This window comes from Schistosoma mansoni, chromosome 6 (genome assembly GCF_000237925.1).
Source record: "Schistosoma mansoni strain Puerto Rico chromosome 6, complete genome".
Classification (NCBI taxonomy): Eukaryota; Metazoa; Platyhelminthes; class Trematoda; order Strigeidida; family Schistosomatidae; genus Schistosoma; species Schistosoma mansoni.
In genome coordinates, this window is record NC_031500.1 from 7578845 (window position 1) to 7595783 (window position 16939).

The 16939-nt window shown below is 36.9% G+C and overlaps 1 protein-coding gene across 1 annotated transcript; it reads left to right on the plus strand.

Moving 5' to 3' along the window:
- Positions 1-16562, plus strand: Smp_012010 (hypothetical protein; the record flags this gene model as incomplete). Its single annotated transcript, XM_018798140.1, has 3 exons — positions 1-741; positions 9943-10616; positions 15326-16562. The coding sequence occupies 3 exons, from the start codon at positions 1-3 to the stop codon at positions 16560-16562; spliced, it is 2652 nt and encodes an 883-aa protein (XP_018653112.1).
- Positions 16563-16939: the final 377 nt, after the last annotated feature.

Sequence of the window (16939 nt, forward strand, 5' to 3'; positions counted from 1 at the left end):
ATGTCCGCTTCCTATATTCGTCGTGATACACTTGTTTCTAATCCCTGTTCTCTATCCATACTTTCTGGGTCATCTATAAACGCCAATGAGCATAAAGATGTTTCATCGCTTTCTACGATTAGATCTTATCCTGATCAAGCAATGCCTTCAAAACATAGTCCATCAGGTGGTCAGTCACAACAAGCTAGCCATGGTAGTATTCATTCACCTAAAATGTCACCTGATTCAACTCTAATTCAACTTTCTACACCAAGTTTTGTTTCTTACTTAAATTCCACTACAAGTCTTGGTATGTCAAGCGGAAATCCTATCACATGCGATAGTTTTCTTCGATCAGCACTTTTATCAGATGGGTTAGAAAAGCAGTGCGTCGGAAGTTCAACAAATCTTAACATAACTCACTTTCATGATCCATCTACACTACCAAATATTCATCCATGTTCACTATTACGTCCGCGTGCTATGACAACATCAAATGCTTCAAGATCTGGCACACCGGTCGGAAATACACCTACATCCGGCTCTTCAGCATGTGCATCTGCCCCAACTAGCACAACCCCTATTAAAAAGTCTTCAAGGCGTAATCCTTGGGGTTCTGAGACATATTCAGACTTAATTTCAGTTGCTATACGTTCCTATCCAGATAAGCAAGCAACTTTACAACAGATTTATGACTTCATAATTACTCATTATGAATATTTTCGGGAGCGCAGTGATCCAACAAGTTCTGCTGGATGGAAGGTGAGTAAAAATATGTTGTTTCACATAACACTTGTTTATGTTTTTATATTCAAATTTTTTGAACAATTTCTGGTAGTAGTGATTAAAATACTACCACCAGTTTATTAATTACACTTGATAGTACTGTAAAAAGATTCTGTAATACACCCTGTCCTTGGAGTTCACTAAATAGATGTATTCATATCACATTACCCACCTCTTAATCGACAGGTATTAATTATTGAAATTTGTGTTTGTCCATCGTCGATCCCTTGCAAAAATAAATCATTTAAGAACTGGCGTTTGTGTCCTTTTGTATTTATTCAAAATATCAGTAGACTTCGCTTAGCAGTTAAACCGTTCGACTCTTAGTCACTAAGTCCTATGCTCAAATCACCCACTACCTCGACTTTGGGGAACCGAGTAGTATATGCAACCTTTTTTATATAGTGTAACTCACACCCAAATACCTGGTGAATGAGTGTACGAAGTTTAAAATTCAGTCGACAAATTGTCATCTTAATTTCCAAGATAATTTTCAGGTTTTCTTTGCTTAGCATATATCAATATTTCAATCAGTAAATTTTCATTGCCATCTGATTTATTCGCTTCGCATGTACACACAGGTAAACATACTATACCTTCACTGTCGTCTTATTTTACACCAGGGCTTACCATTAATTTACTCTTGTTGTTTAGATAATTAATATCGTCTAAATTTTAAAATTTATTATTTAGAAGGTTGCACGAACATTTTCTTCCCCAAATGACCTTTGTTCTAAGGACATATATCCTAGACTGGTTTTATTTTGCCATTCTAACCACCTCACATACATATTATTGTTTATCTTTTACTAGACTGGTAGTCTTACAGACACAACATTTGATCAGGGCTAACAGACATTTATTGCTCCATCAATATATTTCGTCTGTCATGGTTATTTTGAGATCACATTTTTTGCTGACTGCTTCTTTACCACTAGCCTGCCTTTCGAAGGAATGTCATTGCGCCAATTATTTCAGATTTATTTATACGGTCCTGTCCCTCTTTTTTTCCTACCCTACCGATTTCTATATAGTCAGCTTCAATGTTCGAGTGTAAACATGTGGACCCTAATTATGTGGGATGGCTTTCCACCCACAATAAAATAATAATAGGTTTTTATGGCTTTTATTTCCACATATTTGTATAATGTATGTATGTAAGGTTTATTGGGTTGCAGACATACTCAAATATTAGCCAATCATATGACTGATTCGCTTCTATTGAATGATTATCACTCAAATCTTTAAAAAAAACATCTTATTCCAATCACTTCAAATAATATTCCATCATGGTTTTGCTTGTTTTTTAAAGAGCCTTTAAAAGTAGTCCAAACATTATTCAGAAAAATTTTACTGATCCCGTCTACTTCTTACCATATACTGAGGTGGTTAGCTACTCAAAAAGCCCAAAACTTTTCGATCATACCACACTTGCTAATAAGGAAAGTACTAGCAATAATCTTATGTAGTCTTCTAAACATAACCACACATTTTTATTCAATATCTGTAATTTGACTGTACAACTAGACCCTTATGCAGACTTAAACACAGCAACTTATAGTCAGTTATAAGATTAAAGCCAAGTAAATCAGTAAAGACTTACATCCACACTAGTTCAGTTTACATTAATTTTCATAATGTGAAATGTACGATATGTATTGCGTAGTATGTTCATTTAGCAACAAAAATATACCAGTTAATGAATAAAGGTATATTTCAGCCAGTATAGTGTACAGTTTTTAAGATTTTTAAAGCGCTTTAGGGGAATTTTTTAAGTAAACTTGGTACTTTATGCTATCTAGGTCGGTCTAAAGTGGCGTTCTTTTAGTAGTATGTATCTGATATTCGTATAATCGAGACAAAAAGGTCTGGTGCCAATAAATACCTAATAGTTGTATTCTATTGCATCAGTCAGCTACAACGTAGGACCAGGCACATATATGCATCGGTCCAAGTTGCCATACCTCATCAGCACAACAAGATGTACACCGAATTCATAGAAGTAGTTAATTTAATGGTGGTAAGATATAAAAGAAAGATTGCATATAAGGATATGGTACATGAAGAAAGACAGATATGAAGCAATTTTAATCTCACGGTTTAAGGGATGACAAAGAGTGTATACACCTACGCCATTGTGATCGATCCTGAGCCATGTCACCCAGAGTCTCCAACCATTGGTTACGATAGTGACGCGGACTCCAACCAAGTAGTCTGCATCTACCAAAATGGCTCAGACTAGAAGTTAGTGACTTCAAGCACTGATGCCACGTTTTGGTTTGGCCGCCCCTAACTCTCTTCCAACCATCGTCAATACTAGTCAACATTGAGTGTCGTGGTAATCGGTGTTCAGGCATACGTAACATGTGGCCCAGCCGTCTCAGTCGATGAAGATTCATGACTTCATCAACTGATTTACCATCATTCCCCAATACCCTGCGTCTAACCTCACTATTACTTACCCGGTTATCCCAGCAGATGCAAGCAATATTTCTAAGACATCTGTGGTCAAATACTAGTAACCTACGAGTATCTGCTACTCTTAATGGCCATGTTTCACAGCCGTAAAGTAGAACAGAGCAAACTGCTGTGCAGTATACTCGTCCCTTAATTGATAGACGGATATCTCGTCTTCGCCATAGGTGACGTGAGTTGGCAAAAGCCAAACGCGATTTTTGAATCCGTGCAGAAATTTCGTCAGACACCAACCCATTAGGGCTGATCAGACTTCCAAGATAAGTGAAGTTGTCGACGCGTTCGACTACTTCACTCCCTATCCTTAGTTTAGGCGTTGACGTAGGCCAGTCCTGGAGTAACAATTCACATTTAGAGGTGGGGAAACGCATCCCAAACATCCTGGCATTATTACTCAGTGCGAACAGAAGACTCTGCATTTTATCAGCGTCTTCACCAAACAGGACTATGTCATCTGCGTATTCTAAGTCGATAAGTGAACCTCCTTGTAGAAGATCGATTCCTGAAAATTCAGTCGACGAGAGTGTTATTTCCAGCAACAGGTCTATAATGAAGTTAAACAAAAATGGGGATAGTGGACAGCCTTGACGGACACCACTTGAGGTTGTAAAATCATATGACAGTTCGCCATAAGCTCTCACTCGACTGGTAGTGTTCGAGTAAAGAGCCTTCACAAGGTTTATGTATTTCTGAGTTACACCTTTTAATGACAGACACTGCCACAAAACCTCTCGGTCTACAGAGTCAAATGCTGCTTTTAAGTCAAGAAAAACTATCATTGTCGGACGCCGATAAGCATGCCTGTGTTCTAAAACCTGACGAATGGCGAATATGTAGTCGATACAGCCACGACCAGGTCTGAAGCCAGCCTGATTTTCTCGTGTTTGCAGTTCACGAGTCTTAGTTAGGCGCCCGATAATTATTGAGGCTAGTATTTTAGAAGCTATATTGGTCAAACTAATCCCTCTATGGTTATCACAGGATGATTTTGGCCCCTTCTTATATATTGAGACAATCAGAGATTGTGACCAGTTAGATGGGATTACGTCCGTCTCCCAGATTTTAGCCAGAATATTAGTCAACCTAATCGCTAAAATTGGGCCACCATACTTGAAGACCTCTGGAGCCAATCCATCTGGACCAGCTGCTCTTCCTCGTTTCAGATTAGCTTTAGCCTTTTGAACTTCAACTAGAGTCAGGGGACCTACTTCAATGTTCCATTCAGACTGTTTGGGAATGGTGGGTAACTGTAGAGTAGCTGAATGCCAGCTAAACTGTTCTCCAAAGTGTGCCGCCCATCGTTCTAAACGTTTGGACTGAGAGCAGATGAGAATCTCATCTTTTTCCGAGGTTGTCTCGCTTACACTTGACCTCTTAATTCCGGTTTCTTTTATTAGTCTGAATAGTTGCCTGGTGTTGCCTACAACCGCTGCCTTTTTCATCTCTTTTGCTTTCGTTGTCCACCACTGCTCACGATCGTTCCTCATACTTTTGTTTAACCTAGATCTGATTTGTTTTTGCTTTTCATCGTGTTCAAATCCTGATGAGATGAGTTTGCAAGAATCCATCAGTGCAATAGACTTAGAAGAAATCCACTGGTTTTTTGTAACCCTTTGGTTTAAATTACTAATAGGTGTTACTGCTGTTTCCACAGCTGTTCGTGTATCTTTCCAAGCAATGTCTGGATAAACCTCGTTTGCAGAACTGCCTAGATGTGAACTCAGTTGTTCCTGGAACTTACTTTTGGCTTTCTCGTCCTCCAGTTCAACCCTTATGGGTCTTCTCAGTGTACTTTTCCTGCGTCCAGTGAGGCACGAACAAATGCGTGCTTTTATTAAAGCATTATCAGAGTCTATGTATGGGATAGAAGAGTCAGGTGACCTGTGATGTCCGAATCGTCTAGTTGCATACAAGCTGTCCACTGTATTCCGTGCTTCCCCTCAGATGTCGACCTCTTCATAATCCAGTCAACCACTAGAAGAAAGAGAAAGGGTGTCGAGTTGGCAGCCTTGTCTGGAACCGGTTCTCATATGAAATGCGTCTGTCAGCTGTCCTCCATGCACGACTTTGTAGTGCAGTCCGTCGTATGAATTCTGGATAATGTTGACGATTTTCTCAGCTACTCACACCATAGTGTCGAACAAGATTCCATAAGGTCTTCCTATCCACACTGCCAAACGCTTCCTCATATTCAAGGAAGTTGATGTATAGTGACGAGTTCTATTCAATTGTTTGCTCAACAGTTATCAGTAATGTCGCGATTCGGTCCGTGCACGATCGACCCCTACGGAATCCATGCTGTTGATCTTGATGTTTGGCGTCTACTGAATCTTTCATCCGGTTTGACAACACTCTGTTGAAGACGTTTCACGGTACTGGCAGTGGCGTGATACCACTATGGTTTTTACACTCGCTCAGATCTCTTTTTTTGGTGTGTTGTTGAGGTATTCTTGTCTCCAGTTTATTGGCACTTGTTCTTCCTCTCAAATCTTCCTGGATAGAACGTGAAGCATACTTGCAGTTGCTTCTGTGTCTGACTTCAGTGCTTTAGCTGATATATTGTCTGGTCCTACTGTTTTCGCAATGTTGATTTGTCTGATGACCGTGATGATTGTTTCGATCGTTGGTGGAGTGACGCTTATAGAAAGGTCTATGTGTGCTGCTTCGGTGTCCGTATGTTCAGTGGAGCTGATCTATTCAAGAATCCTTCAATTCGCTTTGCTCACCTTTTCCACTGTTTTTGACTCTGATTGATTTTTCTTCTTTATCTTCGACTAGTCTCTCTAGTTTACAATATTTCCCTGCTAGTTTCTTGGTCATATCATATAGTTGTTTCATATTTCGTTCTCTTACAGCTTTTTCCATTGTCCTTACTCTTTTAGGGCTACTTCCGATCCCAAGCCCTTGTAAAGTAGGGTTAGGCATGGGTACATCACCCCCATCACATAGAAAAGAACCTTGCTAAAGAATACTAACCAGAATGAACAAATTAAACATTATTTGTAGTCAATCAAATATGTTCTTTGCTATCACCTCTGTGTACATTCAAGATTTACTAAAGTTAATGAAATGTTTTTTTCCCATATTGTCCTAAGTATTCCCTGCGCTTTAAAGGCATTGTTATTTGTGAATATTGCCCATCTCAGTATTAAGAAAATATTTAACGCAATAGAATTCGTATTTCATTTGATTGATGCATCCTAAATAATGTCAGACATGCTTCCTAAATTTATTTATTTATTGTCAGTATAGCATTTACTTGTTGAAATTTCTTGTTTCGTGTTATAATAAACTGTTTTGCATCGCCGACTATCAGTCACTGACTAACAAAATATCATCACTCTTTTGTTCACGACTACCGACTGACTAATTTTTATCAGTCATGTTCCTATGGTTTTCAAATATCTTTGCACCTAATCTACAGAACTAAAAGAAGTTGGGTGTATTTTTGAACTTCCCATGTTCCTAAAACTAGATTTCTACCCTCTTATTCCATCTAACTATTCTTTGACTGAAGGAAGTAGTCAGGTGATGTCAAAGAACTTCACTTTCACAACTAGTGAGTTACAGCTCTGAACTCATCTCTATTTACTTTGGTTCAGGTAGCTAGATTACAAGCATTTACTCCAAGCCCCCAAGCCGGGTATATGAATAAGTACTTGACAAACTAATCTCATTGATAAAAGCAAAATATTATGTGTAGCGATTTTCTAAACCTTGCTATTTTTACATTATTAATCAGTTTGATTTTTCCAAAATCTTCAGCGTATATAATTTCTGTAGTTTGCGCCCTGTCAGCATATACCCAGTTAAGTACTACCTTACATTAATTCTTGTTTTGCTTATTTATTGATATTGATACGATCAGTCTACTGTCCTTTGGTGATACTGGTCACCACGTGCCATTCTACCAAAATCTAAAAGTACATATTTTGTCCCGTTTAGCTCATGTATTCATCGACCAACTCTCTTAGCCTTGATTTTTGAAGGTCATATATACTGTCTACCCTTACACATCTTTAACATCCACGTTCTTTGTATATATACGGTTGTGTGTATGTATGTCTATGTCCATTTATCTATTTTTTTGTTAATCCAATACATGTTTCCATTGCAAATTTCACATGAAGAATGTACACATGTTATTTGTAATAATGATCATGTTTTGTCTCAGTCCATATATATATATATATATATATATATATATATATATATATATAATCTCACTAATAAAAACTTGAATTTCTAAAATATGTACTGGTATCGTCGTTGTAGCTATGTTATGCCACTAGGATCAGCACATCTCCCCATTAGGGCATTCAGTTTGTGACGTCAGATAAATAAAACAAAAAACAAAGGCGATTAAAGAGCTTTCATTTGTTAAACAAATATCAGAATTTTCATTTATGGAAGGAATATACAAAATCTACCTCATATCGGGTGCATAACTAAGGAATGTGTGTGTTATGATCGCTAACTTGACCGTGGAAAATATAGCAGAATGGCCAAATATTAATTCCCAACAATTTTTGTCTAATGAGGGAATTTGTGCTCATCTTTATCTACATTGTAAGTGACCCAAACTCTTGGAAAACATCACTATGATATAATAGAGAAGATAAAAAAAGCATCTTTAAGTAAGCTGGAGAGGAACAATTACACAATGGCTTCATGCAGTAAAAAATCTGAGACTAACAGTAATCTAAGAACTACTTGTTGTTTGTTGCACAGTCAAGACACACCAAATCCATTTTATTCATTATTATACCCCTGCTGTCGTAGGGCTAGTTCTACAAACACAGTATTTGTTTATTAAGTTTTCGACTGTTATGATCAGTGGAACGTACATCAGCACATTTTCCCGTAAAAATTTGACTGTTCATTCTAGTTCCCTTTATTCATGATAAATAGTTCAATTAGTATGTATGCGTATACCTGCGGTATTTCATAAAAATCTTAATACGAAACTCAAAGAGTTGTTTGAATTTAAGTAGGCTGTTGTCGTAGTCTTATGCTTTGAATCCTGTATGAAGACCTAATTTCCCCTCTAACCCCAGATCCAGATCCTTGCGTATGCAATGATATGAAGACATGATGGTCTAGTTGCTTGTTACTTGATACCCAGTTATATTGTTCGACAAAAGCATTCGTTGTTCAACATATTCGTCTTTCGAAGTGTACACCACCTCATCGAGTAATCAAGTCTCGATGAAGTCCCATTTGATAATGTAACGTGTGATATTTTGAGGAAATTTGTTGTTTTAGATATAGTGAATAGCTTGTGTCAACACATTTACACATCGGAAATCATAGTCTGAATCAACCTTTCTCTTGATACTTTGGTCGTGTGAATAATCACTATTAAGCAAGTAAAGAATAAGTTAAACATGACTCAAAATTGTTCAGATCATGTATCAGTTTATTTTGTGGGCAATTTTTTATCTGATATAAAAAGTAATTTATCATTTGTAATTAGTGTTCGTTTATTTAAGATTAAACTACAGTGTTCATTCATAGTATTGTTAGAGAAAAACATGTCTTTTATACATTTGAGATCAGCTATGATTGCTTTGATACACTGATCACAATCCATGAACTATGTTCGTATTTGAAAGTTTGTGCTCCGTTGATTTGAACTATCGAATTCGACAAAACGTATAACATCTCAAACTAACTGGTGAGGAAATTGTTACTACCGAATCCTGTTTATTTCTGATTATTATGTTCATTTTGATACAACTACGCACCAAAAAATAGTACACACTACACAAATGTAGATATAGCATTGAGAAATAAAGGAGAGAAACGGAGTGCAATCAAGAACAAAAAGAATAGTGTGTATTCGAAGATAAAGTTCAAATAGGAAAAAGATATAGAACTACTTATTTCAGATAAGGTAGTTCCCCTCACTTTTGTGAGGGATGTAAAAGAGAACTACAGCAAGATCGCCACTGGCTTCTTCTAATCTGAACCATGTCTGACAATATCTAAAGCAATTGAGTTGTACCATCTCCAGGACACAAACCGGGAAGTCGTAATAGACCTACAGGAAGTTGTTCTAAACCGCTTCCTTGGATACATATTACGGAGTCACGTCATAAACTGATCACCTCTCCGCTTTTTCCACCCAGCTCCAGCATCGGAAAATACTTCATGAACCGAGAGAGGCTGCGATGTTGTTCAAGCCACCGAAGTCGATATTTCATGAAGGTGACACTAACTATATTGAACCTCATTATAATTAATATGGTGTTGTCACTGGTTGTCAGCAATCATTCGGACAACGACGCTCGAGCACAGGGTGCCTCCAAACATTACATCATTTTGTTACCAGAAATCGTTGTCGGCTGTTGTCAAGCGAGAGCATGCTAAAGCACACATTCACAAGAAATAATAGGGTTTTATTATGCCTTTCACCTGAAGTAGTTGTGTCTCCTAAGAATAAATAGTATTTATATAAGTAGTTTTGCAGTAGAGGAGTCTTTATTAGTTATTAGAGATTGACGAATGAAATCTGAGGTTTATTTACAGAGTACTCTACTTCTACTGGTTTGATTATTTATTTTACTTCCTTGTTCAATCCTAGTCTATAATATGTTGTGTTATTATTGCTCTTCTTAAGTTTGAGACAGCAGGATATTTTATGCATTTACATATATGATGATGCAAAGATAAAGCACATTTCTTTTTTGTTATCGATAGAATTCAATCCGTCACAACCTGTCACTACATGATCGATTTACAAAATGTCCAAAATCATCAGACAATACAAAGTCATCATATTGGAGAATTAATCCAGATGTAGCTGCTAAGCCATATGTACGTCGACGGGCTTGTTCCATGGATACTACTAATTTAAAAAGACCCGGATCTGGCAATTATGGGAAAATAAATAACCGGTCAGGTGGTGGTGTTTCTCATCGGACCGTATCCAGTAACCTGCCTGGTCATCGCATTCATGTGCCTTCAGCCGACAGTGACGTTACTAAACCCTCTTTATCACCTGTTTGTGAGCTACAGTATCCACTGGATATTAACTATTCATCTACTAAAGTTACTGACAGTCGTTCAAATACCGAATGCAATAAGGATTACAACGATGCAAATGTTCTAAATTGTTTGACTTCATCGTCATCTTCATCTGTTGACACTTGTAGCGCAACTAAATCTATGAATTTTTACCATTGTTCACAACAAGCAAATACTACTAACAATAATAATTCAATACCGACTTGTATCAGTATTCACTGGCAGAATGCAAAATCTTTAACACATTTATCGAATTCTCAAGCATACAGTTCGAATCCTCCCAACGGAATATTCAACTCTGGTTTCTCTGGTCTGTCATGCTCTACTGACCAACCACCAAGTCGATGGTAATTTTCATCAATGTTATATGTTGTTGAAACTTTTGCGTTGTTCCTTTTTAATGATTGTTCATGAAAAATACTGTAGTTGTTATAGTACGGATGACAACAGCGAGAAAATGTCATATATTTTCCTCGTTGTATAGATATTACAAAAATCACATGTTGTTGCAACTGTAAACTACATTTCCAAAAAAATACTGATGATAAGTAGTAGTATTGAATTTAGTATATGGTATGGAAATCCCCATGTTTGTCTAAAACGTACTGTAGTAGCTGTAAATTGATCAGCACTTAAAGTCAGGATTAGATCGTAGGCGCACATGAAAGTGTTGTATTGGTGTTGCAGATAAAACGCGTAATAATTTACAAAATAATTATCATTTCATACAAACATTACGTCCGCTACAGTTTAATTGGAAATCTGGATTTTTATAGTTAATTCCACGTTACATATAAGGGTTCGCTGAATGCATAGTAGACTCAATATCTGGGGTAGCCTCCATATTATAAGGTTTCAAAATTAACAGTAGGAACTGGGATTGATACACCTGGATCGTCGAAGCCTATTTAAATATTTATGTACTCATGTGTAATTGAATCATTGATCTGCAGTTTGCGAAACATATGTGTCAACATTTCTCAATAACTATCGAAGACCACCTTGACATTGGTATGTAACATCACCAACAAACTTTGGACACTGCATTCAGACAAGGGTTTTTAGTTGGTAAAAAAATTGTAATTTGCCGTTATAATTTTTCACGAATGTAGGTGGTCCATCGGCACGCAAACGCAACAGTGGTCCACAAAATTTCCATTTATGTGGGTAATTAGATAAACTAGATTTTGTTCTGTTATCAGCATTCATTATTCATGAAACTGAAGTACATTCTGTTTGACTTTCGTTTGACACGTAACTAATACAAGTACTTTACTGTATTTATCCATGAAGGTCGATTACGTTTACATGTAGGTCGGTGTAGTATCAATAATCTGACCGTCATCAGTAAGTTATACCACCCTTAATGCATAGTGATATTTTGATAGTTGATAGTTTTAAACTTACAATAGTTGGTCTGAAAATGATGCTTACTCACATCTGATATCCATCTCGGAGCTGATGTCTTGCTTATTGAATGCTATACTCGGATCCTAAGCTAGTCTCGTAACCCCCAAGCTAAATCTACACATCGACTTGAACACGAGAGAAAAGGCGCAAAATATGCGAGAAACTCCAAAGGTTCATTTATGTACAGAAAATATAGGGTTTTTACAGTAATTTAGAAGTCCTTGGTTCTTCCTGAAAATTCTGCAATACTACAAAACATAGTAGCAGTGTAGTAATCAGCCAATCAGAGCCTCTACATATGAATTTTCACTTTCGTGATGTTTCGACCAAAACTTCTAATCAAACGCTGATTGGTTAAAATGCTTCTTAATATTTCCTGAGCATTTCTTGTCTATTACGAGAAATTTTCAAGATCGGCCCAACAGGGGCATAGGCCACCCACCAGCATTCTCCATTGAACTCTGTTCTGAACAATTGTTTCCGGTTGCTATTCATTCTTTCAATGTCTGCTTCCGATTCCAGGTTCAGTGTGTTCTTCGCTGTTCCTCTTTTCCGTTTCCCTTCAGGATCCTAAGTTAGCACTTGTCTCACGATACAGTTTGATGATTACCACAACGTATGTCCTATCCACTTCCATCGTCTTTTCCTAATTTCCTCTTCAGCTGAAAGCTGGTTTGTCCTCTCCCACAGTAGTCTGTCGTTGATGGTAGCCGGACGTCTGCATCAGATCCTCCTTGTTCATCGATGTTGCTGTTCAGGCACGTGAGAATCATCACCTCTTCCAGAGTTTCTCCATCAAGTGTAATTGATTTGGTGTTCACCGTGTTGTATTTGAGGATCTTGCTTCCTCCTCCCTTGTGTATGTTGAGACTTACTGATGCAGAGGTTGCTGTTACACTGGTTGTCTTGACCTGCATTTGTTGGTTTGTATGGGATAGAAGAGCCAGGTGACCTGTGAAGTCCGAATCGTCTAGTTGCATGCAGGCTGTCCACTGTATTCCGTGCTTCCCCTCAGATGTTGACCTCTTCATAATCCAGTCAACCACCAGATGAAAGAGAAAGGGTGTCGAGTTGGCAGCCTTGTCTGGAACCGGTTCTCATATGAAATGCGTCTGTCAGCTGTCCTCCATGCACGACTTTGTAGTGCAGTCCGTCGTATGAATTCTGGATAATGTTGACGATTTTCTCAGCTACTCACACCATAGTGTCGAACAAGATTCCATAAGGTCTTCCTATCCACACTGCCAAACGCTTCCTCATATTCAAGGAAGTTGATGTATAGTGACGAGTTCTATTCAATTGTTTGCTCAACAGTTATCAGTAATGTCGCGATTCGGTCCGTGCACGATCGACCCCTACGGAATCCATGCTGTTGATCTTGATGTTTGGCGTCTACTGAATCTTTCATCCGGTTTGACAACACTCTGTTGAAGACGTTTCACGGTACTGGCAGTGGCGTGATACCACTATGGTTTTTACACTCGCTCAGATCTCTTTTTTTGGTGTGTTGTTGAGGTATTCTTGTCTCCAGTTTATTGGCACTTGTTCTTCCTCTCAAATCTTCCTGGATAGAACGTGAAGCATACTTGCAGTTGCTTCTGTGTCTGACTTCAGTGCTTTAGCTGATATATTGTCTGGTCCTACTGTTTTCGCAATGTTGATTTGTCTGATGACCGTGATGATTGTTTCGATCGTTGGTGGAGTGACGCTTATAGAAAGGTCTATGTGTGCTGCTTCGGTGTCCGTATGTTCAGTGGAGCTGATCTATTCAAGAATCCTTCAATTCGCTTTGCTCACCTTTTCCACTGTTTTTGACTCTGATTGATTTTTCTTCTTTATCTTCGACTAGTCTCTCTAGTTTACAATATTTCCCTGCTAGTTTCTTGGTCATATCATATAGTTGTTTCATATTTCGTTCTCTTACAGCTTTTTCCATTGTCCTTACTCTTTTAGGGCTACTTCCGATCCCAAGCCCTTGTAAAGTAGGGTTAGGCATGGGTACATCACCCCCATCACATAGAAAAGAACCTTGCTAAAGAATACTAACCAGACCGAACAAATTATGGTGATGCGTCTCTGAGGCCCAGTACCTCGTGACATGTTGAACTAAGCACTATATCGATCTCTTTTCAGTAGTTCTTCATAGTGGTTTCATCTTCTTTCAGTAGATTTTGTACGGCCTGGAACTTTTTGTTGACAGTTTTCTTGAATTCGTTGAATGTGTTAGTATCTCGAAGGAGGGCTGTATTGAACTTTTGTGCTGCTTTTGTTGACAGTTGTCCATTGTTTCTGATCTTCAGTTGCATCTTGCGTATTACTTGGTGGTTACGTGAAGCTTTATCAGCCTTCCCTTTGTTCTTACATCTCCTAGACAAAACTTGGTGATATAAAATTTGGGACTTATTACCACTTTCGATGCAAGCCTCACACTTAACTTTTATTAAAGAAAAAAACAACCAGTTATCAGAATAATTTTTTTGTATACAAAATATTAGATACAAAATTAAACATTATTAAGTGTTTGTCATTTGACAAATAGATAACTGAACTATTTAAGTTTAATAGGGTTTCACACTTTTCAACCGTTATGGCTTGGCGTTATGTAAATTTATTTATGCTACTACATTTTCTATATATTTTTTGTCTTGGTGATTAGATGTTATTGTTTTCTACTGTTTCATATGTCGTCAATAGTCTACTTCAGTTTACTACGTAGATTTTCATAGAATTACTAATTGTTATTGTTTATTTATAAATGTTTCGAATTTTATCCACAGTTGATGTGACTGTATAATCCCCGAAATCCGCATGCATATTTTGTATGATTTATAACGTGTATAAGTTGTAACTAGTTGAGAAAATATCTAAAGCTTTACGGTTTTGAAATTAGGGTATCTAAATGATCAGCAGTGTTATTTTTCTAAGTGCTTGAAACATCTTGTTTCTAATTCGGTAATATCGTCAACCTTCACATAAACATGTTGGTCAAAACCATATACATGTAATTCTACCTCGTTATTGAGTTGCATGGAAATCAGCACTGAAGTAAATTAACTTTCAACCTCTCAGTTTCAGTGTTGGACTTAACTACATCTACTTCGAATTAAGTAATTAGGTACTATTATTAGCTATCCTAAAAACAGTTTAGCTCATAATCGAGTACACTTGTTAAATGAGCTTTTGGAGTCGTTTCCGTAGTGACTTTTCATTCTGATGTGATAAGTTTTTGGCCTTTGGTATTTGTTCATTATTAAACTTATCTAACTACTATATTTATAGTGAATCACGTTAACATTTTTCAAGTTATTGTTATCAGCTAAGTTTGGCTTTTCGCTCTTGTATATATATATATATATATATATATATATATATATATATTTATATTTATAACTTATAGATGTGTCGGTATTTGCTTGTTGGAAAATTTGTATTCCATGTCAGATTTTAGTCTCTAGAAAGTAGTGGGTTTATTTTTTACCACTCGTTAAAATGACATAAGACAAAATACACTTGTTCACATATTATCATTTTCAATCTGAACTGTGAAATACTCGTTTTTTTATCCAAATAAACATTAATGATAAATTTTTAGTCTCACCTACACTGTTATTTAATTTAAATAATTATTCTGTAATTTCTATGATAGTCGAACAAGTGGATTAATTGAACAACTGTTGCGTAATGACCAAAATGTTGGAGTAAATAGTATGTCTTCATCAATGCATACTATTGATCGTTTATCATCGGATCAGTTTTCAAGCAACTCATTTCTTCCCTGTCACTCAGGTAAATCATCTTTAACAGGGAATAATTCGAACTTGTGCACTTCATTACAACAAATGGAAACAGATTATCTTTCTAATATAATGGATACAACACCTCAATTGGAAATTATCAGACAGCAATCTTTCCATCCCAGTGCTCTGTTTAATCATATTAATTCATCTCGTGTATCATCGTCAGTTGCTGCCGCTCACCATTTATTACCTGTACCTCTGTTGACAGATCACCATGGTTCTTCTACAGCTACTGCTGCTGCCGCGGCAGCAGCAGCTCAATCTCATTGGCAAGCTTATCGTTCTAATTTACATTCATCAGTTGCAAGTTCATTCTATCCAATACCTCATAATACAACGAACTTTATATCTCAATCATCTACTTTACAATCATCAACACCAGTAAATCATTTCACATCTTCGTTTTATGATAATTCACATTTAATGCATTCAACAAATGATGGGAAACTTCCATTTTTAAATTGTTCCGGTAATTCAACTACATCTCTATCACCATCTATAAATAATTCTGTCGGTTCATCTTCCGGTTCTTGGCGTCATTCTCTTGGTTTAGATATGCGTTTGTTAAGTGATTCACATAGCTTACAACGAGGAGATCCAATTACATCCTTATCCACATCTTCTTGTTCAGGAAATAGTGGTCATGAGAATGCGAACAGATGCTTAGGTCCAGTAACACCACCTGATCTTATGTATTTTCCTCAAACGACACTATTCGGTATGTCTGATCATAATATTGAATCATCGTTCCTGCAACAACAAACTCAAACGAAACAAGTTAGCCAAAGTGAAAATTTTATATCTGAACAGTTGTGTAATTTAGGACGAGTTGACCGTTCTTCTGTAACAAATTATGCAACACAACAATCATCGTCACCATCGTCAGCTTTTACTTCAAATCCAACACAGTCTCGATCTACTGATCGTACATACAGAGATCTACGACAATATGTTGAACCTTATTCATCTTACGATGATGATTGTGAACCACTGGAATTAGAATTGAGTCTAGAACTAGCTGATCGAATTGTAGGAAGCACCGCTACAACGTCAAATAGTACTAACCCAATAACTTCTAGTTTTTGATGCGCATACGAGTTAATGAATTAATTTTAATTTGTTCAGGCATATTTCTAAGAAGAACATCTCATCTATTTGATTGCTTAGAATTCATATGGAATAATTGTTACTTAATGTTACATACATATATATTTTTTTTCCAACGAAATTTGAAGGCAGCTTGAATGAACCTCGAAATTTATCTGTTATGAATTTTTATCAATCCCATCCTTTCTTATTGTATTACCTTAAGATAACTTATTCAGAACTTATTTTATTTACTCACTGGTCGTCTTTTTTTTTACAAGGATGATACAACCTTCTGTATCTCTGTTTTTGTGGTGTTCGATTCTGAACTCCACCTCTGTTACTAATATCATAATTGAAACCGTATGTCGACTTAA